The following is a 25,549-nucleotide window of genomic DNA, read 5'->3' on the forward strand; positions in this document are numbered from 1 at the left end:
AAAGATTTCCCCATGAGGAAGATAAACCCAATGATTTTCCGTAGATAGAAGACGGGTCACCTCAGTTGGTCACATTATGAGACCTGATGGTCTGATGAAAACAATCGTAGAAGGATAAGTGGAAGGGCAGAAGGGCAAAGGACAGTTCCGAATGAGTTACATAGGACAGGTTATAAAGGATGTGAAAGAAAAGAAATTATCACAATGAAAAGGCTAGCGAATATGAGAGAGGAATAGTGAGCTGCGTCTAACCAATCTTAGGATTGTTGAATTTAATGATGATAAAATCTTGAAAGAAAAATAGCAAAATAGACTTCCTAATGGAAATTTACAAGATATAACCACACTTTCCGGGTTTCAAACGCATTGTTAGATGCCTGATAACGGCAATTTCGCCGGCAATCTCGCCAGCATCTATAGGTCATAAGCAACTGAAGATGCTGGTAAGATTTCCGGAGAAACTCAGACATTAATCAACGCGATGGAAACCCGAAAAACATGATCGCATTACTTATTCACCGCGGAAGCCTTCGAAAGATTATAAGATATAATTCAACCACTGGACTCTCAAGAATAATCGCATTAACGATGAACATACACCTAGTATTTACAATTTCTTGACTAATCTCTATTTCACGAACCATATATTAGATGTTCATTTCTCTTAAAATTAATGAGTTTCGCGATTTATGTTTCTAATTTTTTTTAAAGATCATCAGTCCCTCGCAGATTATGAATGAATTCACAGACAATTAAGGAATTGTAGTGATTCCATAATGAAAGCACTTGTCTACTTCCGCATTTCTTTACTTCTACCGACCCAGGATTCGGCACATTATGCCATTTTAAAAAACCATGGCCGGTAAAAATAAATAAGGGTGAAAATAGACAAGAGCTTTCATATTTTTTAATACCAAAGTTTTCCACCGAATTACGCCGGAAACTGCGTATCTTATGCAATGATCCCTGTCTGGATATTAACAATGGCCATCTTTTCCGAGCCAACTTCTCGCCAGGTGTCAACTAATTTATTTAAAATGGAAAATGTTCACATTATTCCCGTGACAATGCTCTTTTCCTCTCTCTTCTGCTTTGGAGGGCCCTCCATATATTTTTCGCAGACCTTTCTGTCAATTTAAAATATTTTATGCATTTATTTTATTTTTACCTAGGGTTCATATCTCACTGACTTACAGGATCTCAGTGAAGATAACGAGCGAAGAAGCTACTTCGACCCTAAGGTTAGTTTGTCCACGTGAGTGTAGTGAATTGTATTGTAATAGTGAATGTAGAACTTGGCGAAGAGCCTATTTTTTCTCCCAATAAATGAGGTTATTTCACTCAGCCGCATTTATAGCGATCTAATCAATATTACAACGGAACTTTTTAACGTTATTTCCGTAATAAAGCATTTCCCTTTTGCTTTGGAGGGCCCTCTACACATTTTCCCATGACCATTTTAAAATGGTTGAGAATATGCGTATTTTAATTAAATACGCAGTAGAACTTGGCGAAGAGCCTATTTTTTCTCCCAATAAATGAGGTTATTTCACTCAGCCGCATTTATAGCGATCTAATCAATATTACAACGGAACTTTTTAACGTTATTTCCGTAATAAAGCACTTCCCTTTTGCTTTGGAGGGCCCTCTACACATTTTCCCATGACCATTTTAAAATGGTTGAGAATATGCGTATTTTAATTAAATACGCATGCACTGGCACGATAAATCTCACCCTGAAAAATGAACCACGGACCTAGAGACTCTTGCAAAGGCTTCGCGATGAGCAAAGACGCTCTCATAGTTTCCAGAATTCCATCGCCTTGTCACGTCTGATGACGAGTTTCGTCGGCAATCTTCTGGTCAGAAATCGAGTTAAGATTCTGAGGGGAATGCCAACGAAACTTGGTCACCAGACATGAAACGACGCGGTGGATACCCGGAAACCATGGGAGCAACTCGTGGAGGCTATAGCGTCGACCCCAACTCTCACTATGGTTACTACGCCCGAGGAAATTCTTTCCTCGCGGCTATTTACGTGAATTCAGAAAAAAGAACTTCATTACACGTCACGCAAAGCTAATACATATAGCAGAAATTGCTACTGACAATTTTTGAGTAAGCGGTGCCAACAGTGTGGAGTTAATATTCGATTTTTACCAGTAACTTTATCTTCTACCCTGTGAAAAGTTCTATCTTGCAAAATCAATTTATTACACTTTTTATATTATATTTATATATATTTATACATTAAGGTTCACTATTTATGTTTAATATGCACGACTTGGGTTTTATAATATAGAGTCATCTAGAGGTGGACCTGAAGGCACACTCGAGGATGTAAGCGAGTAATGAAACCTTGGCGGAACAAATTAGTTAATTAAATTATGTCTATACACTTAGGTCAAGAGATAAAGAGCAATCGAGTCTATCCACATTGTATACGGACAACAATTGGTCACCTCTTGACCCCTATCGATGGCGCCCATCCAATAGACTTCATCCGGAAACCTGTTCTTTGTATTGAGTATTATTTTATCAGCACAAAAGATTCTTTATATATTTTCTTGGACATAATGTAACCTAAGGGGGAGGGTTGAAGTGTAGTGGATAGAGCGCCTAGCTGCAGATCGAAGACTCCCAGGTTCAAATCCCAGGTAAAGCCTTTGTGACACCCCCACACGAGACTGCCCAGGGAAAGGAATTTTCCCCCTACACTGGCCTGTGGCCTAGTCTGAGGTGAGCTCCACCCTCACCTATCGCCATCGGCAGACTTTTCGTAGTCGGTACCGCCTCACGGGTGCGGCAAACGATCAAATGACACTTCAAAATAAATGAAAGAGAAGACGGAAAAGATGGAGGAATCTTACCACCCTAGTAATAATGATAATAACCTATCAAAACCAACTAGAAAGATCACTGAGACACGTAAATAAGTGCTGATTATACGGAAAGGTAAGATAAATAAAAAAATACTCAGCGCGGGAGTGATGATAACTCTCCAAATCCGCGGTATGTATATAGCCCTCCAATGTGCAACTAGGCGGACAATCTTCAAACACCCCTCTGTGGAGAGCCCCGAGGAGGAGACGAAGACCATTCGAAAGGTCAGCCAAGGACAGATGAAAGAGAGAATTTGGAATGAGGAGTAGTCGACGTGGTCTATTCGTGTGGGTATAGCAAACGCTACGATAATTATCGCGCGATTCCTGACATGTATGGATACTTTTTTTGAATTTTAGGAAAGTGCATGCCCGGAAATGGATTTTGTCGCTATTCTGGTTCTTAAAAACTAGATAAAATTAAATAAAAATAGAAATTTCGTCACAAAAAAATACTGAAAAGTGGTAATTTCAGAGCTTATAAAATTTAATAATACAAATCTAAAAAACTCTAAAATAAGCTTTTCAAATGGCCTTTTCAAAAAAGAATGAAGTTCTCTTCATTCTTCTTACTTCTTTGTTTTATCTATTTTCATATGACCTTTCTGCACTGAGTATGAAGTAAATAAAGAAAATTAATGAAAAATTAAATGTTGCAACTGTAAAAAATCTTTTTTGCGAGTACTACGAGTCATAGAACGTAGGTTTTCGCAGCGACAGGCATCGTTGTTAACGGCTTTCGAGAGTAGCTGCGTGTTGCACTTTCGTATCGTGCAAGCTTTCGCGTCTATTGCAGGCCGCATCATCAGGCGATGAATGGCCTGATGTTTCACATTCATCGCCTGATGATGCGGCCTGTAATGGACGCGAAAGCTCGCACGACAAAGCGCGAAACGCAGCTGCTCCCGAAAGCCGTTAACAACGATACTATGAGTCTTTCTTTAGAGAGAATGAGGGCTCAAGGGGAGCCCTTCGAGGATGCAACACACCGGGGCCGGGAACCGAGTCAGAGACTTATACGCCCGAACACCCAGGGAGAGGGCGGAGAGGAGGGAAAAAGGTAAGAGGCGCCGCCGCGATAGGAGCCCGACGACACCTCTGGAGTAGGATAGAGATGGAAGGGACGGGACGGGGAAAAACACCTTAACGCTGTAGAAGCGAAAAGGGCCCAACTAAATAGCAAAACCAGGCAAAGCCATTAATGTTTCAGCGTTTTTAGAGGATTATCCTATGAGGAAGAATAATCCATCGATCAAATCGCTATTCTTTCTTAAGTACAACTTTCGTATACGCTTCACGAAAGAGGCAAGCGTTGTGGGGGACCACTACGATCGCTGACCACCCAACCTGGCCAGACCGCCACTGACTCCCCGTATCGAAAGACCTCGAGTTAAATTACGGCTGAAGCCTTTGAAGACCCCGACAAAAAAATCATCGTGTGCGATGTGGCCTAGGGAAAGGAAAGGCTGGTGTTTAGGTCTAGAGCGAGCACTGCTCTCACGTGACCAGAATGACCTTGGAGTTGAAATGAATTTTCGCACGTGCAACACTTTTCGTAAGTCAAGATCACGGGCAGATTTATCAAATTTGGGGAAGGGTCGTGACCTGGTTTTGGGGAGCATTGAATACCCTCCCGGGAGATAGGGGCGTTTTTACAATAGGGAGTGCTACGCTCTACGATAAATACAACTCTTCTCTCACGTTTGGGACTTGTAGCCACGCATTTGCATATACACTACCTTTAAAAGGATGCAAAACTATAGAACTAATGAAAAAATTAGAAATTGATAGAATTTGGGGTGAACATGACTCCTGCGACCCCGCTAAATCCGCCCTTGGTGAGGATGGGACACGAGGGAACTTATTAAAATGCTGATTCTGGTTAAGTACTTTAAACTGGAGATGAACAAACCACTTCCCAGATTCTTCGTTAAAACCAAACCTTCGCAGGAGTTCGTCGACATAATGAAAAACTTAAGGACGTTTCTCCACGTCACTTTTTGGGTAACAACAATATTTTCCGACCCATACTAGTCGCTTTTTAAAGAGAATGTTGCAAGGCAGGGATTTTCTCATAATAGGGTGGGTTCCTATTATTTTTTATTGCCTAAATCGAAAGATTATTACTCCAGGAGTACGCATTTCACGCTCTCAGATTTGTAAATGGCGATATCTATTTTTCGCGATTAATTGAAAAGTGAAAATTTTAAGCGCACGAAAACGCGACGGATAAGTATGAATGCTGGGAAAAGCCCGTGTGACGTCATTCTGGATCCCGCTTTCGCCGAGTGAGGTGACCTTGGGGCGAGGATATTGTGCGCCGCTGCGATGCTGGCTGTTAGCTGGTAGCAAAGTACCCTGCTAGCAGGTAGCGCTTGGCTTAAATAAGGATTATTAATACCTTATCAAACGAATAAAACTTTCCGACCATGGGCAGTTTTAATAGGCGATTATTAAGAGATGTTTCCCTGAGCTCTGTGCCTCATGTATGCATTGGTAATCTCAGACGATGTAAAACTCCTATCTACTCGTATAGAAACTAGGTCCCTATGACGTCAAGTGGAGCGGCATCGTATGGGCGCCAATCTGGCCTTTTTCAAATGCAGTTAAAATTGACAACTAACATTCTTCTAAACTGGGAATTCTAAAGCCAAATAATTTGCATATTATGAATACACTAATGGTGTTTAACGAATCGCAATCAATGCCTTTCGTTTTCTTTGACAAAGGAAACTACTCTATTATGTGGCATTTGTATCAGGTTGAAATGGGATCGCAAGGGGACTGCATAGAGCAGGCGGAATTCCATCACACAGAAGGATGATTTCTGTTGCCACTTCCGTCACATTTTAATCGTTTTTCAAAAATGTTCGCGAGACGGTGGCGAGTGCAATGCGAACCATTTTCCCAATATTTTGCATTATACTCTTTGTAATTGCAGGGAATTGCATTGAAAAGTAATTAATTTGATAGATCATAACTTCCTGCACATAAAGTTCGATTAACACCCTAATCATATCTTATTTCCCCGTGAAACTCGGATCAATTTGTCCGTCAGCGACGCGACTGGCGACTTCTGTAAACACATGTGAATGCGCGGTGGGTGACAAGACATTTAGAGGCCACCTTGAAGATCCTCTTTTTTAGTATTCGTGAGGGATCGGTTAGCGAATCAACGAAGTCAGTGGGGGTCGAGCGCGTGGCGCTGGGCTACGTAGTCCGTCTGAAGAAAACAACCAAGTGGACTGCATAGTGAGGCCCCAGTCAACCCCAAAGACAGGCCCGTCGCTAGCTGATCTGGCGCTTGGGGCACAAATTGGGAATTTCCCCCCATAACATTGATATATCTGCAAATCGGGAGATTTAAAAATATCATTAAAAATATTTTTTCATAATAAAGATATCTTATCGATCATGAAAGTAAAACATACAAAGATATTTAAAAATGTCGGTAAAAAAAACTTTTGCCGACCGCGTAAGACACGAGCCGATGTTATGTGTGTCTGGCTTTTGCGACGTGAAAGAGACTCGGAGCTCTTTCATTGTGTTTAAGAGAGCTGAGAGCGCCATCCAGAGGATAGCGTTGTTAGTCAAAATTAAAAAAAAAAAATTCAGTCGGCGAACACGGTACGCCCCTAACTTTGCTACACCCAGGGCAAAATACCCTGGTTGTCCCACCCTCGCGACGGGCCTGCACATAGAAGCGTTATTTAGGTCGCCTAATGGGGCGCATTTCAATCAGCGTTCAAAAATGTCTGCAGCGCGTCGATGAGTAGAACTGATCTGGGGTGATTGGGGGGCTAGAGCTCATGATGGGGTGATTGGGGGCCCATAGCTAAAGCTCATGATGGGGCCCCCCTTACTGGGGGATTCGGGGGTTCCCCCTGGAAATTTTAGGAAATTACACGCCCTAAAACGGATATTTACTCTATTCTGGCCCTTAACACTCAAGCGGGCGCGCTGAAGTATAAAGTACGCCAATCTTCGAAAACAAAGGATTTCAACATTGTACGTACATTCTCGTCTAGAATGACCTCGTATTCTTACAATGTAATTTTACTGCCCATAGTACGAGTTTTCAAAGCTCGAAGTATTGTAGCTAATTTAATTTAAGATCGGCAAGAGAAACCGACACTCGTGGCGTACAAAGTACGCCGCACAACCAGCCGTGTACCTCGTGCTTAAATTTTCTTGAATGGCCTAGCGTATTCTTACAATATGATTCTAACTTTTGTCTATAGCCTGAGTTTTTAAAGCACAAAGTATCGTTGCAAATTTTATTTTGGATCAGCAAGAGGAACTCAACACCCCAAAATACAAAATACGCCGCGCGACCGGCCGTGCACCACCTGTGTATCTATATCATTGTATCACCAAAGATGTACATTGTACAACCTTGAACTAATTTCAACAAGTAAAGATAAAACTAAACGAAAATCGAATGCTGTAATATAAATGCATATATCGTAGGCAAAGTACCGCCACGCGCCCGGTCGTGTAAAAACATCAGGCGCGTCAGCTCGAGGGTTAAGAACCAGATATGAGTTAATGAAATAATATCAATTTCGCAAGAAAAAAGTTTTACGAGAGAATTTCACAGCTCATAAAATTTAATTATATTTTATCTTTCTATTATCTATTGTTTAATGAATTTTCCTTTAAAGTTTGCTGCAATCTAAAAAACCATTTCGAATAACCCTTTCAAAAAAACATCAAGTTCTCCTTTATCCTCTAACAGTTTCATATGTTGTGTAATTCTTACACTGAGTGTACATGCAGTGTAAAGCAACTAATGATAACGTAAAATTTTTTAATGCAAAAAAAAACTTGTTCAGTCTAGCTTTTTTTATTACGCCTTTTATATAGGCTTCACGATCTAGGCGAGCGTATTGTGGGTCACCTACACTCGGGGAGTTCGATACATTTATTCCAAATATTTGCAGTGGAGGTTTTGGACTCGCGAGAGACAGCATTGAAAACATGTATTTGATAAATTCTATGTTCACGAATAAAAATTGGCGTATACAGTTACATTTGTGACTTATTAATCCGAGAAATTCGGATCACTCTGCCCGTCAGTAACCGTTGTAAAGCAACATTAAAACTCACCAACCTACCCCTATTCCTACCTTTCTCTACCACCTGCCAAACACAGCATGTTTAATAAAATGAATTGAAAAAAAGCCCTGCCTTATAAGATACACTTGCAAAAACGACTAGAATCTTTTGCGAAACATTTGGGCAACCCCAGCAGCGAAATGCTGGCATATCTCCAATGTTTTTATCTATAAAAACAGCTTTCCTCGCATTAAAATTAATCAATCCGTGTGACTGATGTCTATGCTACTCCATTTTACCCTATACCCCCCACTACCACATATATGCATTTCCTGGGATATACTGGAAAAGTGCTTTATATCTTGTGAGCTCTAACTAACGGACGAGGCAAATTTACAAACATTGCATACATGGTGAGTTGCTTTGGAGTTCAGGAAACCAAGGGCATTAAACTTTCGGAGTACAAATATACAGTCGAATGGCTTAAGTCTTATTTAAATGTTATTATACAGGCAATGGGGGTAGAGGAGGAACATTTATCTGCTCTGAAATCTTCCTAAACCGCATAACGTCTATCCTGACTTCAACCACAAACATATCTCTTAGAGGTCTACATATCGTATCACATTTGTCACGTAATTGCACTATGTGATGCATGTACAGACGCGCATCGTCTAAAACCGCGAATGCGTACCAGCTAAATGCATCGTCTAATGCCACTAATTGCATGAACACAAGTGCAAATGCATGTACGCAGGGTGGACAAATAGTCTCTGCCCTGATTATAAAATAATTGCGCATCTTACGAGGGAAACATGCAGCTTGTGCCATTTCGGGATCCGATTAGACAGTTTCAAATGATGACATCGTAACAAGGTAATTTGCACAAAACCGCAGGTTGTGGAAATTTGCAGAAATATTGATGCTTATTTAGACATTTTCTATGAGCAACAAATAAATAATTTGAGACTGATTTGGGAGAAAACTTATCGCGTTAGCAGCAGGATAGAACATATCTGAGGAGAAAGCTACCGAAAAAACAACACTGATACTGCAAATTCTGCGGCGATCATTTTTTATGAATAGTTGAAGTGAACTTACTATAATATACTCGATTGAACAAGTTTTTCCGACAGAATGGACCTAGTTTTTTGTTTCCATTAGATCTCTTCAAAGCACAAGAGAGTGTTGCATTCTGAGTACTCACCATAGGCTAAGTCAATTGATTCCATCTCGAGCTGAGAATACATCTAGTTTAGAGGCAACAAGACTCGACTAAATACTTTCAATGGGACTATTTGTGCTATATAACTAATGAATTAAGATGGAAAGAAGGGTTAAATTTATACAAAAGGAAAGCATTTCCAAAACGAGGTGACTACACTTTTCCACATTAAACATAATCGACGAATTAAAAAATACACTAACAAAAAATATCGAGTTATTTTTTAACACCGGAAGATTTTTCTCGATCTTTATACCGCCACTCTTGAGTTTGAACTTAATTCTATTTTCAAGTATGCTTTCCGCGCAATGCGCCATGAATATGCATTTCCATTGGAAAGGAAACCTTGAGAATGCAGAAACCGGCCATTTTCATAGCAGCGACCATGAATTTTGGAACGAATATTTCATACGTATTTTTGCGCATTTGCAAATATAGATTTATAGAGAGCGAAATGGGAATCAACGTCGAGATTTTGCAGCGAAGAGCCACTCCAAAATAGATCCCGGGCATCACCATGTCATTTTCATATCTAAAAGATATCATTTTTATAACACCTTCAATTTTACGCCTGCAATCCATAGGTGATGTATGTAATTATGAATATTAAAATTTGATAACACTTTAAATGATGAAAATTTAATGTGAAAAATATCCCTGTGAATCATAATTTGACATAACAGCTAATGATGAAAGTAGATACAAATAAAATACTGACAGGTTAAGTCACTGGCAAAACTTTGGTCTTTTTAAAATAGGTAAATAGTACAATGCGAACAGTCTCCATAAACTTATGGCAAAATTATTTCTTCTTTTGGCATTTCGTGATATCACCAAGTGGGTCATAATGATTACGAAACGATTCCAAAAATCATTTCAGAGATCAAATTTTTTTACAATTTTTTATACATAGGTGATATCACTAGTGACATTTTCGACTCTTAAATGATAAAAAATTGATATAATCTGATATCAAAAAGATATCACTATATCTGTTATGGGTGTGTGATGATGGAAAATAGTGTCCTTGACTACCCTCATTCTATTTATTAAATATTTATAAAGAAAGACATCTGCGTAGCTGCAAACATAAGGAATCAATTTCACCATACTGGCAAAGAATAAACAATTAAAACATGCACTCATGAAATCGAATGAAAGCATACACTCTCTCTCACTAAAAATTACTAAATTCATCACAATCACAAAATTCAGCCGCTCTTTGGCAGGGTTAAAAGATTTAAGATTTAAGTTAACGGACTTAGGACAATATAAACAAATTGGTATTTTTACAAACGACAAATATGAAGACTCAGATTTTCCTCAGAATCATCTGATCACAACTCCAACATATCGTACTGATAAGGAATGCATCAACACATACTACGAGTGTTAAGTCTCTTCAATTCTCATTTTTTAAATGTTCTTAAAACTCGTGATTGCTGCACTTGATGCTCTCAATGTTTCCCACATCATCAAAAACAAATTCAATCTAGATGGAAACCTTTCACTTCTTCATATGTCTAGGAGAGGAATCCACCATTAAGTGAAAAGAAAAGATGCTTAAGTAAGCAGCATCAAGGTCCATACTGAACACAGCTTGATGCATAAGCAAATCAAATAATTAATTTAACACCAATAACCATACATAATTAATTCATAGAGTAGGATACAGATATAAATACTAATAATTTAACACTGACCTGTGATCTCAGATGTAAATTCGGCCATTCCCCATTCCAAAACATCAGTGGTGGCCTTCAGCCAGTAGCATCTTTAACATCTTTATTTGGTTACCATTTTTAGTACCTTTGGTACTCATTAAATTTTACGATCACCCAACACAATCAATCCTCAAAGAGAGGCCCAAAAAAAGAGCACAAACTGATTTTTGTATCAGGTGGCCATCACGTAAAATGAAGCAAACAGTGAAATAAATTTGCATCAACAGACAGGTTAGGAAAAGGACACATTGATAAAATTACACCCTTCCAAACATGACGATATTTACTGCATGAAATAGCATTTTATTCATAAAAATAGTAAAAAAATGGAAAATATAAGGGTTAGACATCGATAGTCATTTACAGCAATTGTTCATCATACAAAATGAAAAAATATCACAGAGTACAGGAAGCATTAAACAAAGGACCACTTTTCATTCAGGACATTCAAAGTAGCCATTACGTCCCGAGCAAAAAAGTAACTTCAATGACTTAAATACCGCTAATATTGGTATTTAAATATGGCAATATTGGTAGTGGAAAGTGAACACGCCTTATAAGCCCAATACCACAAATGCATTTGGGTCATATGAGTGAACTATACCAACAGCATGGTCACTTAACCAGCGATGAACACAGTAACAAATGCTAAAAAGACATGGGAGTCAAATAAATCATGAGCTATTGTCAATGACAATGCAAAAGAAAAATAAATAAAAGGCAAGAAAAAAATTTCAATATTGCTTCCTAATTACCCATTTTTTTCAAATATCAGACCACATAGGCGTTATCCAAAAGATCTTTATTGAGCAACATTACTTCCGCAAATAACGGATAAAACCTGAATCAAGTAACCCATCAAATTCTTCCACACACACAGGGATTTGGAACAATTTGCATGGTAGGCATAGTAATGTCCCAGCATAGTAATGTCCAAACATCGAATCAAGCAAAAAATGGGTATTCAAAAGAAATCAAGTAAAACGATCACCTCGGGTATAAGCAGGGATGTCATCAAGTCTTAAACAACACCTTTCAGGAGTGTTTATACAAACGAGGAAGCAAGCTTAAAATATTTTGCTTCAGAAGAACTAGATCAAACCAAAAATATGTCCATTCAAACAAGAATACCAGAATCAAAAAATTTGTACCGATAAATTATCTTCAAAAATTGTAATTTTGTCCAACTTCCTTGGAGTCCATTTTCATCCCATCCTCAAAACCCAAAAGATGCAAATGATGCGACGCTAGATTATTTCTAAAGTAGAATACTGGCACATGAATGCCAAAACTTGGATGATAGGAAAACAACTGCCACGTAAGCAGAATTTTTCTAAGGGTAGCACCAATGCTGAACAATTTGATGTAGTATAGTCCTTGCACATAAAACGCCACTATTCATGATTATGGTTTCCGTGAGGTTTTGGAAACATTTCACGACACATTCTCACCCATTCCTACCAGTAGCTAATTTTTACAGAACTCTACACTTACTTATGAGGTTGTTATGCCATGTACACTCTTCTTCAATGCAGAAGTAACAGTTCTTCGCTTTTGAGTTAAATCAATGCTTTAAATGGATCATTAAGCAAAATTATGTAATTTTACTCCACTGTACACAATTTTGTGCCACATTCCATTTCATTTATAGATATTAGTGAACCAATATTGAACAATGAGGCAAACATATGAGAGCCCAATCTGGTCAGTACGCTTGCAGGAGATTTATCTTCAGCTCCCGTTTCATTGCATCAAAATTTACACCTGCCTAAATTATCGTACCCACTTTTGTACACTTATCGTTTTTAAAAGGTGCATTCTTTCAAACAATTATTGGCTAATCTCCGCCTCAATAATAAAAATAACCAATGCACAAGAGTCAACTTACATCTAGCCTACTAGAAACCAAAATTATATGGAAATATGTAACGCTAAATAGACAAAGGCAAACAACAGTAAATAAATACTGCCCTCACATTGGAAAAGCAACCCATTTCTTAGATAATAGATCCACATAATAGCCTCAACGTAAATTTTATGTTGCAGGGGTACTTAGAACAACATAGCTTGCATCCAATTACTTCCAATGTTGATGCTATTCCATGTTCCTCCCACATAATGTGTGTCACAGGATAAGAGTTTCCCCTTACAGGACCAAATTAATCAAGTCCACACCATTTTGGACCAGAAATACTAACTGTATTGCCAATTGAGACATCAAATTTTGACATTCCTCAAATTGGGAGAAACTTTAAATCTTAGATACTATAGGCAAAATCAAGGTTCAAAGCATAATTCTTTTGCAATTCAAATTGCATAAAAATAAGTCAATAAAAATGTATTGATTCGTCATTTCATATTTAACCATTTTGATTCTTAAAAATCCATTTTCAATTATAGTACAATTGACCTACTCTCAGATAAAATCATTATCTGTGTGTGCATCACTTTGAAATGTCCTATGAATACTAAATATGAAATATTTTTGAAGAGAGCATTTCCTTTGAAAAAATTGCCTAATATTGATCTTTGAAGCCAATCTCAAAATAAAAATAATTTGATAATGCAGTCTTTAAATAATTTTCTTTTAAAATGTTCAACAAAAATGCATGATTACTATGAGAATATTTAAAAACACAATCTACCTTTCAAAACATGAATATTTGGCAAACCATTAAGTTATTCATGAATTATTAGCAGGTAGTTCTATAGATGACCATTTTTGTAATTCAGTTGAAATAATACGTACAACCACAAATATGAGTTCATAAAATTTGATTATCTGTACTTGGATACTTCATTATATTGACAACGTGATAGAAATTTTAAAATTATTTTCAGAATATTTCTGATGCATTTCATGAGAAAATATTAATACTGTGTGTTTTCTGTGCGACCTAACACACAGTAAGTAAATACAGCACTTGCGACACACCATTTGAAATACTGAGTTCTGAGCTGCCTTCAAGGATGTCAAAAAAATCCTGCCTGAAGTGAGTCCAATGGTTTGAAAAAATAGCATGAAATTACAAGTGCAAAAATAACAAGCATTGGGATGAACTTCAAGTGTTTACTCAGCCCTCAACCTTTCTTGGATGTTTCTGTAAACCTTAACACTATCATAGCATATTGCACAAAAGATCCTGTCATGATACATGCTATGTAATCAAATGTTATACTTGGAAAATTTTATGGTAGCCAAGCATTTACAAAAGTTGAGATCCCACAACTATGCCATGAAGGACCACTGAGAACAGGACATTAATATTTAAACGAAGGGTGAAATTCATCATGAAAAAATCATGTGGCTCAGTCAGGACTCGAATCTGGATACCCCAATTGCCAGACAGATATACTACATGCACCACCAACAAATGCTAATAAATGAGTCAATGCTTGGTGTTGTAATTGATAGGGTTCCTGAGTGGCAATTGGGAAATTGGGCAATTGGGAGGTTTACATCACAGCTACGCCGAATGATTTTTTCAATAAAAATTTTCAACCATGGTGGAAAATAACTTGGAACCTGTGTGCATGACTGCCTACAAAGTCATCTGCTTCATGCAGTGCTAACGACAAATATACTTTACTACCCTAATTATATCCTCCACCCACCCTACAAAGGAGAGGAAACCTAATTCCATGAAAAAATGATAACTTGAGTAAGATAAATATCGTCTTTATAAATCACTCCTTGATAGATACAAAAATGTTGGTTGAAAAAAAGAAGACATATAAAAGAAGCATGCTTAAATACACACAACCATTTAAATACCATTAAATCATAACAAACATTTTTAACACAAAAAATAGAAACATCACTTCACATGATTTTCATATTGCTTAAGGCCAAGATGTGAAGAAAATTTTCAACAGCAATCAGTAAAAAATGTAGATCACCAATATTCTACCTTGTTTCCATATTCCATATTCTAACAGCAGAAAACAAGTAAGCTCTCTCTTCATGCCAGATAATCTGATCATCAAATTTATTTGCAATGCAAGAAATATCAGTGAAACTGAAAAATAACCTGCGATATCAAAGAAGTTGTAACATAATGTATGTATTGATCAGATTGATGAAAATATTCTGCCTGCTAAAGCAAATGGAAGCATACCACAGAGCAAGAATTCACAGAAAAAAACTTTCATAATAACAAGTTCCCTCATCACTGATAATAAATAACCTAGTGAAACTAATTGAATTGAACCATGGAGATTGAAAATTTGATTCTTGTGTTTCACTCTATAGATCAATAAAAGTTGTTCGCTCTCCTCAGGATACATTAACGTAAAATTAGGTTCAATTTTAAATACACAAGAAAAGCATTTCACAACCCCAAAGGTTCGTCATAACTTAAACAAACAACAAATAATTACAAAAAATATTAAATAATTACCATGTTACTCCAGGGCCATCTTAATGGATCATTTGCCTTGTATGCCATTTATTTAAAATACATGGCATTTTCCAATATTGAAGGAAGATTGAAGTCATTAACCAACGGATCTCATTTTTTTATAACAATAACTATGCCTTATTCACCCCAAATGGTCCGTTAATGATCACGACAATTCTTGATGAAATTATTCAAATGAGGGCTATTTTGAGTAAAAATGTAAGTGATATCACATTCTATCTATTCCTAGACTAGAAAATTAGATACACAACTGAGTGGCTCAACAGCCATTTGCTTTAAATAAAATCATTTAAAATTATGCAAATAAAAGTAAGGAACCCTGCATAAAAAATTTAATTTGGAGTGGCAACATGCTATGGAAGAATTGAGCATTGTTTCTGCTAATACTATTCAACCAAATAAATGGGATCAATACATGAGTACACACAAGTGGAAATAAGAGGAAGGAAAACATGATAGGAAGACACTAAAACTTCATTGGACATAGATATCTCAAGACCATGATAACTCGATTTAACAAAATAGATAAAACAAAAACTAACAGCAAGGATTCATAGAAGTGGAAGACTATTGAAGGATGCTTGATTTCACAAATAACATCCCAATTTGTCAGACGATGAGGAAAAAATCTCACTACAATGAAATAAATAGCACACCAATATATCAAGTTTAGATCAATATACTGGATGTGTTAGTACCACTAAGAGGCTGAGAAGATTAATACTGCAACACTAGGCACGACATAATATGCTACAGAGAAATAAAACATAAAATAAAGGACAAGAACACCTAAGTAATGGTTCTGGGCAGAACTCAAATAACTGAGTGAGAGATGGATTTCCAAGAAGTAGTTACTCTTCACCAAGACGAGTCTATACACAGCTAGCAACACAAGTCGAGAAGTTCAAAGGCACTTGGTCACAATAATTCGCGATGCAAGCTCTCATATGGCAGTGAACGCTACATATTAACAGTTCAGTAGACTCTCGTTATTACGAAGTTCACGGGATCAAAAAACTGGAGGTTCGTAATAACGAAGTTCGTACCAACGTTTCTTTTAGGAACCGTCACAAAAAAATGTTTATCAAAATTTCTTGTCTCTTCAATTTCCCTAACTTATAGTCACACAGTGTATATATACGCGATTAAACTAAATGCAAAAATATAAAAATAAGTAGATTCATTCCATTTTCACAATAGGAGAATACGGCATGACTAAATCGAGGGTTGATATCTTCCCGAATACAGTAAGTCCTCGATACACGAACAAGAAGGGTTCCGAGACCTTGCTTGCAAGTTGATAAACCTATGCATGGCATTGAGGAGTGCAGTTATCATGCAGAATGCAACACTGCATCACAATTGCACATTAACTCACGATTGTGACGAACTGATCTAACTGGGCATGCGACGCAGCTGCAGCCGAAAAAAAATCGCTGTCCGCAACAAGGAAGAAAGGGCGAAACGTTGAACAGCTGTTGACATCACACCGGATTCAATGACATTTTGTTCAGATTATGCCCAAAGTGCAAGTTCCTCTACGCCACACTGGCTCGCATCAGTCAACTCGAAAGGAGCCTAATTCGACATTCCGCAGCATGCTTGAAATTATCGAACGTTCATATCTCTGAAAGTTCGTAAACCGAATGTTCTTAGGAATAGGACTAACTATCCGTCCAATGTACAAGTGGTAATGGAACTTAAATGAAGCACAATGATTATAACGTAGCGTAGTATATATCCACCAAAATGCCGTTGCTTATTTGTGGAACTTCATAATAAAGTTCATTCTGTAACCGCCGGGACTGAAACTGAGAATCATAATTTCGTAGTAACATATCTTTTACTACAGATTGGATGGGCCTTTTCGTCGGGACCAATGATTCGCTATGTAATAATGAGAACTTCGTAATAACGTTGTTCGTATTAACGAGAGTCTACTGTAGTAGAACAAAGACATTCATAAGTACCAGAGAAATTGCCAAGGAAGACTTTGTAACTGCCAGAGACCTAGCTTCCTTCTCCTGGTAAAACTTTTTGGGACGATGATGTCTTTTTTCTGGTACAAGACCCATTCAACCACCAACCAATTAAGAAATCCACGAGCAGATTTATTTCATGGAGAGAAAGATAGTAAAAACTTGGTCTCTTGCCATCCCTTTCACTTTGACAGCACTGATAAAATAATTTAAGACACTGCTATATAGAAAGAATCAAAATAAGTCCTTTGCATACAAAATGAGTGACAATGAGGGGGTGTGAGCAATTCTGAAGTTGAGTTGAACGGAGGAGAAAGTTGAGTTGAAGTAACACTTAGACCAATCTTTCAAAACTCACTTCATTGACAACACTTGGCAAAATAACTGCATGTAAGCAGTTCATACGATATTTTAATGCCAGTAAATATGTTGACTAATATTACTTTTAAATTCAATAGCCAAATTCCTGAATTTTCCCAAATGAAGGACTCTCTTTTCACAAAGACTTACAGGAAAAAAACCAATGGTGGTGACTAATTTCAGATTACAGATTAAGGTACATTGGCATTCGAGTGTTATGTGTAGTATCCAATTATTTCTCTATTAAATTCCACATCTAATGAAGGAGCATCATATATAAAGAACTATACTCCTTCAGAGAACCTCTTTGACGTTCAGTAACTAATGGAGGAGTGGATTACAATAATGGATATCCGCAACAAATATTTACCTACATATAAAACTACCTCTGATTATAATTATACCTAATTACACTGGTTATACCCTTCAATTCATTCACTTTCAAACAATCTATTCAATTTATTATGCATTAACTATTCATGCCCTTTAATACTGAATCTATGTCACTTATTTACATTATTGCAATGGATATTTTCACAGCAGGTCCTCAAAGACTAGTCATAATAGCTCATGCAGGCCAGGAAGTACGTCATAAAATTCCATTGCTTACAAAACAGTGCTAAATCTCTAACAAATAGCAAATTATCAAATATAAGGCACATTTTTTACTGATTGAATTATGATCACACAATTATTCCAAGGATCGAAGCACAAAAACATAGAATCTTCCCTAATTATGCTACTTCTCCATTATTTGACACCTTGAAGTACCTAATAATGTAGACAACCGTCTTAATACCCATTAAAGCAAAAAATAACAAGTCATTATTGCCTGTCGGTCAGTTCATAGAAAAAATGAGCAATAAATTTCAAGCAAGGACTTCACAAAAAATTTATTCACAGCTTTGAGGCATTTGAAGAAAAATTTGCATGGGCAGGATGCCTTGAATTATTTTTTTGAAGAACTAACCACTACCTAGTTCCAAAGAACTAACCACTACCTAGTTCCAAAGAACTACTGCACACACTATAATGATATTGAGCTGTTTCTTAGCCATCTCAGCGTTTTTTCTCGAGTTTACTCCTCCATTCCATTTCTATATCCTAAGGAGGTGCAAGTAGCACTTATTGGTCTTGAGTCTAGTATAGTAATTTCTGGACCAGTCAATACAAAAATGAATGCACCAGCATATTCTCATTTTTCTAATCCCCTAGTGAATTTTCAATTCTGAAAGGTTGGCCTGATGTAAAAAGGAAAAGATAATGAGAAAAGTTGATGGTAATTGTGTCAGAATCAGGAGATGAATGAAAATTAGTTTGTCTTTACTAGTTCCAAAAGCACAACAGAAATGAATTAACCTATGGTAATATGCCGACACTTAAACCTATGGTAATATGCCAACTTAAATATGTACTGAAACTGCTAGGAAGAGCTCTAAGTAATATCTTAAACTCGACTTTAGACTGCCCTGAACTCCTCTCTCTGTTGAATTTCAGAATACCCACTTGTTCTACCCGCTCGCTCTCCCTACTCCACCCTCCTATTCTCAGAATTTCCCTGACCAAGCGCTCACCTTTATATCGCCTCTCCTCCCTTCTAAATTTTCTCCCTCCTTCCATAAATCCTTTTTACCTGTCACGCAAAAAATTCACCGCACAAGCTCTGTCCCATGTGTCAGCCAATTGAATGTTACACTTTCCCTACTGGTTAATTCTTTGTTTGTTTTTATGTTGTTATTGCATTGTGTCTAATTCTTGCCATTGTTAAAAATTTCACTGTAAATTGGCATCACGGCTGTATGTGAAAATTACCGTATATGTCTGAATATAGTCACCCCTTTTTTTCCAAAAATGCCTGTGGTAAAAGTATAGGGGGGGGCTGCTATATTCAAACACATTTTTTTAACTTTTCCCGAAACTGAACCCTCAAAATTAGGGGGGGGGGGGACTATATTCAGAGGAGGACTATATTCGGAGAAATACGGTACTTAAATAAATCAAAAATAAAATAAATAAGTGTTTGCAGTGAGAGAAGGTGTTTGCATAATTACAATAAAGATTATAAATATAAATGAATCATGCGTAAGATGAGTTTTGATACTTTAAATTTGATTTGATACTTTCGAATTCTTGCACAGCAAAACCAATTGTCCCAGATGTTTAGGCAGCAGGTCAGTCTCCATGTTACAGTATTTTTGCTTGCAGAAAATTCTTTTGCTACACACTTGTGTAACTGAAATGGAGAAGTACTTTCTGGCCAGAATTGCGAGATTTGGGAACTTTGGGAATCTTTATTAACCTTCTTAATGCTATGCTTCTTCCTGGGGTACTTGCGTGAAATGCTCAGGGTATTTTAATAAAATGTGGCAACTAAAAAAAATCATACAAAGCTATTTTAATACACATCCATGAGTTTTTTTTATTGATGCGGTTAAACTGGTTAATATTGGCAAAATATTTTTATGTTTACAGAAATAAGTTATAGCAATATAATAAGTAATAGCAAATTAAATAATTTACTATGTAAGAGCTGATATATCCGCTCGCCACACTCTTTACCTGAGCAGCAAAACCCTACATATCCACCCCCCACACTAAAAATTATATTGACAATTTTTATGGATCTTGAGTCTTTGTGGATTTTACGTGGTTGGAGTGAATAAACTATACAATTTAGCTTGAGCTTTGTAGACCAAAATAAAACATTCTTTATTACTCACTTCGTTCACTCAACTTTAGCAACTCTCATTTTATAAGTTTAAGAAGGAAACTAAACGTCAACAAAGAAATAAACAATAATTAACATCAGCCACCACCGCTGACAAAAAGGTAATCAGTGCCCACGTCCACCACTATAGTAGTTAACAGCTGCATGTAAAGGTCGCTATACACGGCGAATGTACATGCTGAATGATCATGTGATCATTAACAGGATCGTGCGAGCAAAATACAGTGCAACCTCGATATAACGACACCCCACGGTGCACTAATAAACACTCGCTATAGCGAATTGTCGCTTTACCGGAGGTGGAGCAAATAATAGCCAATATACCTGTTGCAAACAGATAAACAGGAACAGGAGTGGTGCGGCGACAGATAAACATCTATCCGATAAACGTAAGCATAAATCCAGACGAAAGGCAATTTTTTTTTGCATCACTAAATTTCCTTACTCAAATAACGACTAACTATTCAAACAATTTATAAGCGCCGCACTGAATAAAAACCATGCAAAGCATTGTTTCCTCAATCACTATGCCAATGCACAACCGACGAAGCCATTTTTCTATGCCCTTAATTAGTGCATTTACGTGATCATTCTATTATTTTGGTATTTTCCACTGAAAATTCAATAATTAACTGATAAAACAGTATCGCGGTTATTTAATGCCTCAAATCTTTCCATTGGTGTATGTTTATTGTTTTTGTACGTTAATTAAGTGAAATAACGCATTGCATTTGTTTCTACAGGCAAAAACGGTGGAAGGTTGTATAACGTTCCTGCCTTGGAAGAATGTTTCTATGAGATAATGTAATATCTTCATCATCTACGGTAAAAAGTTTGCTAAGCTTGAAAAATGATGTGATTAAAATTGCCGTTGTTGAAAAAAGTTTCTTTTTGAGTGTTACGCTCGTGACGTATTTGAAATAATACACCGAGTTTACCACGGCACTGCAAACGAGAGTTAGTTGTTCTGTGAGTTCTTCCAGCGGCCACCAGGGGATTCTCGGCTACCCACGTGACAGAAGAGAGCGCCAGTACGACTCCGACCACTGACGCGAATAGTTCACCCTTGTAAATCGGCAACGGAGAATAAATACGACCATCCCAACAATTCACGCTCAGTATCATTGCATCGTACATCCTACATCATCGCTAAGGCGCACTACATACCTTTAGAGGCTTCATTGCAAGAAATACCTCGTACTGCAAGGGTTTTGTCGGGGAGTTGGCTGTAAAAAAGTTCCGTTTCGTCTATGTTATATGACGCGGGGAATACTTCTAAAGATACTTATGATCGGAGTCCTTTCTTCCATGACTTTGGGTTTACACCGCAGGCATCACCAGCAATTATGAGGGGAGATAACGCTTTGGTGCTTTGCATTAGTATAATCAACCTTCCGCACTCTTAAAATTCTCGATTCGCAATCTATCCCTGAAATACTCCGCTTTAGGCTTAAGCGTAGCCCCTTTCTCAGAAATTCCCGCAGATTTGAGTGGGCAAAACCACCCGAACAAAGCTCCTTTAAACTCTTCATCGTCTGTATTCCTTGGGCGCTTTTGTTTTTTTAATTGTGCAGAGCGAATAGTAAGATAAATTTATTTCAACTCTCTCATATTACTCCTTTATTTTTATTTTCTCGCTTAGACGTGTTTGGTGTTTTTTTGGCCATGGTGTCTGCCATCAAATGCTTTCTATTCACGCAACTCACAGACGTGCGGGTACGCTGCCGACTGCTTTCTGCCGCCCGAGGAACAAAAGAAGATCAAGAATTCGCAAATGCTAATGCCACAATATTTTCACCAAAATTAACTACTTATCTATCGAACGACAGCTTACCACATAACTTTGAGACTGAGCACTCCATTAACTTCATTTCTAACAGATCGCTAGCAATTACAGAGATTAAGGAGTCTTGATGTAAGTTTTTCCGGCGGTGCATTTGCAAATTGTTCCATTATAAACGGTGAATGATCACACGCATGATAATGCGAATGAAATCATTTGTGGTGTACAGCAGCCTTTAAGAAAGCTGAATCTCCCAGGCCAAGGCATCAGAACAATTTATTGACTTTACAAATGATGCTCTCACATGAGTCTGTGATACCATCTCCTGTCGGCAGATTTCTGAACCTACTGGCCTTGACAACTATGTAACCTAAACTACTAGACTCAACATTTGTAATGGTACTAGAAGCACTCGAGTTGAGCACCTACTACTCGACTCGACTCAAATTTTCCAGCACTCGCACATCCCTACTATATTGATGTTATTTTTCATCCCTAACAACAACTAAGAACAAAAAAGAATAGCATTTAGAACACAGGTAAATCAAGAAATTGGGATCTATACAAAAGAACGCTCTAATATAACAGACAGATGGAGAGCATAGTGGTACTAAATAGGTTTTTTGAGCCAAAACATTGAGAAAGAAAGGGCTGTGAATGAAAATGTTGAAGAAATGAAGAAAAGGAACAACTTCCGCTAACTTTACACTGCGATGACAAGATAGAGATTTCCAAAAATTAGTGACTCATTGTCAGCATTATCATCTTTACATTATTGCCTAATAATATTCAGCAATTGGAAAGCATGCAGGATTAAATTTTTACAGAAATACATCATGCTAACATTAAGGTACTACACAGTGGCTGATACAGATGGGGGGCGCAAGCCCCTCCCTTGCGGGTCTGCTCGTATTGCCAAACCTTGCAGAACCACAATTGTAACTTTTTTATATCATAAGATGGCATTGTATTTTATACGCGTATAACCACTTTTAAAAAATTTCTTTAACTCTGCCTGTGACTTGATTATTTATTGTCAAGGCAACTCAAGATATCTTTTGCCTCCTTGAGATATCTTTTGCCCCCTTGAGTGTTTTCTATATCCACTACCATACTGCACATTCCCTTTGAATACCATTAAATATACTGAGATCTGCATGGAGAGGACAAATAGAGACTGCAAGAATTAACTGTAGTCACTAAAAGGGAAAATGTTTAGATAGTGGGGGGTTTAAAGCCAACAGAGCCCCCCCTTCCCCCACTTCATATCTGATGGTGAAAACATTTATTACATTCACCAGAACATGTATTTAAGGACTCGGAATCCTCATCTCACCTTTGGAAGTACTTAATTTGATTCTAGGCCCAGAATGATGAGTTGAGAATTGGATCAATTGAATCAACCCCCATTGATTAATAGCAAAAAAAGAATACATTGATTCCCTGAATATCTGCTTATATGCTGGTATTGGACATTATCACAACTAGGAAGTCACCGCACAAAAATCCCTGAGAAGAAAAACTAAAAAAATTCACATGCATATAAGTTTAAAATATTTAAAAAATTAAAGCAAATTTCATCCATCCTCCTCAAAAGATTGGAAATCCATATCTCTGGAGTTATTTTCAACCAAGTAACCAAGTTGTAACAGTACAAATTCTTCCCAATAAAAGGGCAATCAAAGCTACATTGTAATTCTTCCCATACTCTACTAAATTTGGACATCAGCTTTTAATGCAGTGTTGCCACTCCAATAACTCTAACAATGCCATTAAATGACTTGTGTTGGCATAAGGTAAAATCAAAGTAAAAATATTAGTATCACCAAATATATATTGCAAGACAAATATTTTTAACACTTATGACAGCAAAAGCTATCATGGTTCACCAATATTTAAAACGGAGCCAAAAATTTTCCCATGATTCGTCCAGTACACTCAACGCAAAGTCAAGCTCATATTGATTATTTTGGCCAATGGTTAAACCATATGATATTGACAGGGCACTTCACATTCATCACTCATGTTACAATGTATTTGTGTTGATTACATTATAATGAAAACAGTCATAGCATTTCAAACTATGGAATGCTTATGATGAGTAATAATTTTATTTAGGAATCATCAAAAGTTATTCTACCTGCTCCATGATTTTTCATGTACCTTCTGCAGGCTTTGTACCTGGCATTCTCAGCTAGCTGCTTTTTCATGTCTTCCTCGCGCTTTGTAAACCATTGCTGGAAATTAATAAAATTTGATTAATGGAAAGATGAAACCATAAGCTAAGAATTCTGAAATGGAGTATGGGAAAAAATTCAGACATTTATGAATTGGATCATTGCTCAACTTGATTAAAGGTTAAACACCACTTTTCAATAAGAGCATCACATTATTCTGTTTTGAATTTGGAATGGGTGGCTTGTAAGATTTTTCAAGCACTGCAGGTATATTTTAGACTAGAAAGAAGGCTATCTAGTAGGGCTATAGCTCATGAAGAAGTAATGAATTAGCCAAGGAGATTAGTATTGCAAAAATCTTCATAGCTAAAGAAATTTAGGAAAGGTTATAACAAACAATAATGGTAATGTTCCCAAAATCCATAAGCCAGTGAAATAATAGTTATAATATAACAAAAAAAGTAGTGTTGTTGGGCATATGTTTCATGATACTTTGAAGTTATAAAATTGACCACCGTGATCGACATCATAAGCCCAGAGAGTTAGTGGGTAATTTCACACTTATTTTCCAGCAAGGAATAATGTATACTGATTTGATAATAACAAACGTACCTATTTGATCACCAACACATACCATTCAAATACTTATACTACATAGAATAAAAATTATGGTCCTTTCAAAGAGGCATGGAGGAAAATTATCTTTTAACAATAAACAACAGGCTAACAGGCAAATAGGAAAGTGAAATGAAAATGGTCAACGGAAAGTCAAGACTCAAAGATTTCACTGAAATACCTAATGATGAAAGACTTGCCTGATATTTCTCCTCAATCCAAAGCTCTTGCTTCAAAAAAGTTTCTCTTTTCTCTTCCTCAAGGGCCTAGGATAAAATGGTTTACATTAGCATAGTCAGAGATAAACAAGTCAATGTACTTTTTTTACACCAAAAAAACAATTTAAAAGTGACCCAGCATTAGAAATCTGGGTGAGATCAACACAAACATATATTATTGAAAGAAAATGTTTATTCCACCTAATGCCAATGATATGATATGATTTTTCCATTGCCTTAGATACAGTACCACCACTTAGATGATAAAAATATGAATATATATTTCACATAAGAGGTGCATTAAAAACTGATATCTCAATAAATGATGCACTTGCTTACTATCCTATGTTAGACATATCTACATATCTCAAGAAATCAT

General features: G+C 37.0%; 1 protein-coding gene and 1 long non-coding RNA gene across 3 annotated transcripts in view; one reads left to right on the forward strand and one right to left on the reverse strand.

Moving 5' to 3' along the window:
- The window catches only part of LOC124170525, a 208,585-nt gene that overhangs the window by 131,320 nt on the left and 51,716 nt on the right, over positions 1-25,549 (forward strand). The window lies entirely within an intron of this gene.
- Positions 1-25,549, reverse strand: part of LOC124170524 (dnaJ homolog subfamily C member 25 homolog) — a 52,306-nt gene that overhangs the window by 5,184 nt on the left and 21,573 nt on the right. Inside the window, exons 6-7 of one of the 2 annotated variants that reach the window (XM_046549299.1) lie at positions 25,153-25,218; positions 24,301-24,397 (exon numbers count right to left, since the gene is read on the reverse strand). In XM_046549299.1, the coding sequence (XP_046405255.1) occupies positions 24,301-24,397; positions 25,153-25,218 (163 nt within the window). Of the gene's footprint in view, positions 1-23,976; positions 24,398-25,152; positions 25,219-25,549 lie in introns of those variants that run through there. The other variant, XM_046549300.1, reaches the window with a different exon arrangement.

The sequence above is a fragment of the Ischnura elegans genome, chromosome X (genome assembly GCF_921293095.1).
Source record: "Ischnura elegans chromosome X, ioIscEleg1.1, whole genome shotgun sequence".
Lineage (NCBI taxonomy): Eukaryota > Metazoa > Arthropoda > Insecta > Odonata > Coenagrionidae > Ischnura > Ischnura elegans.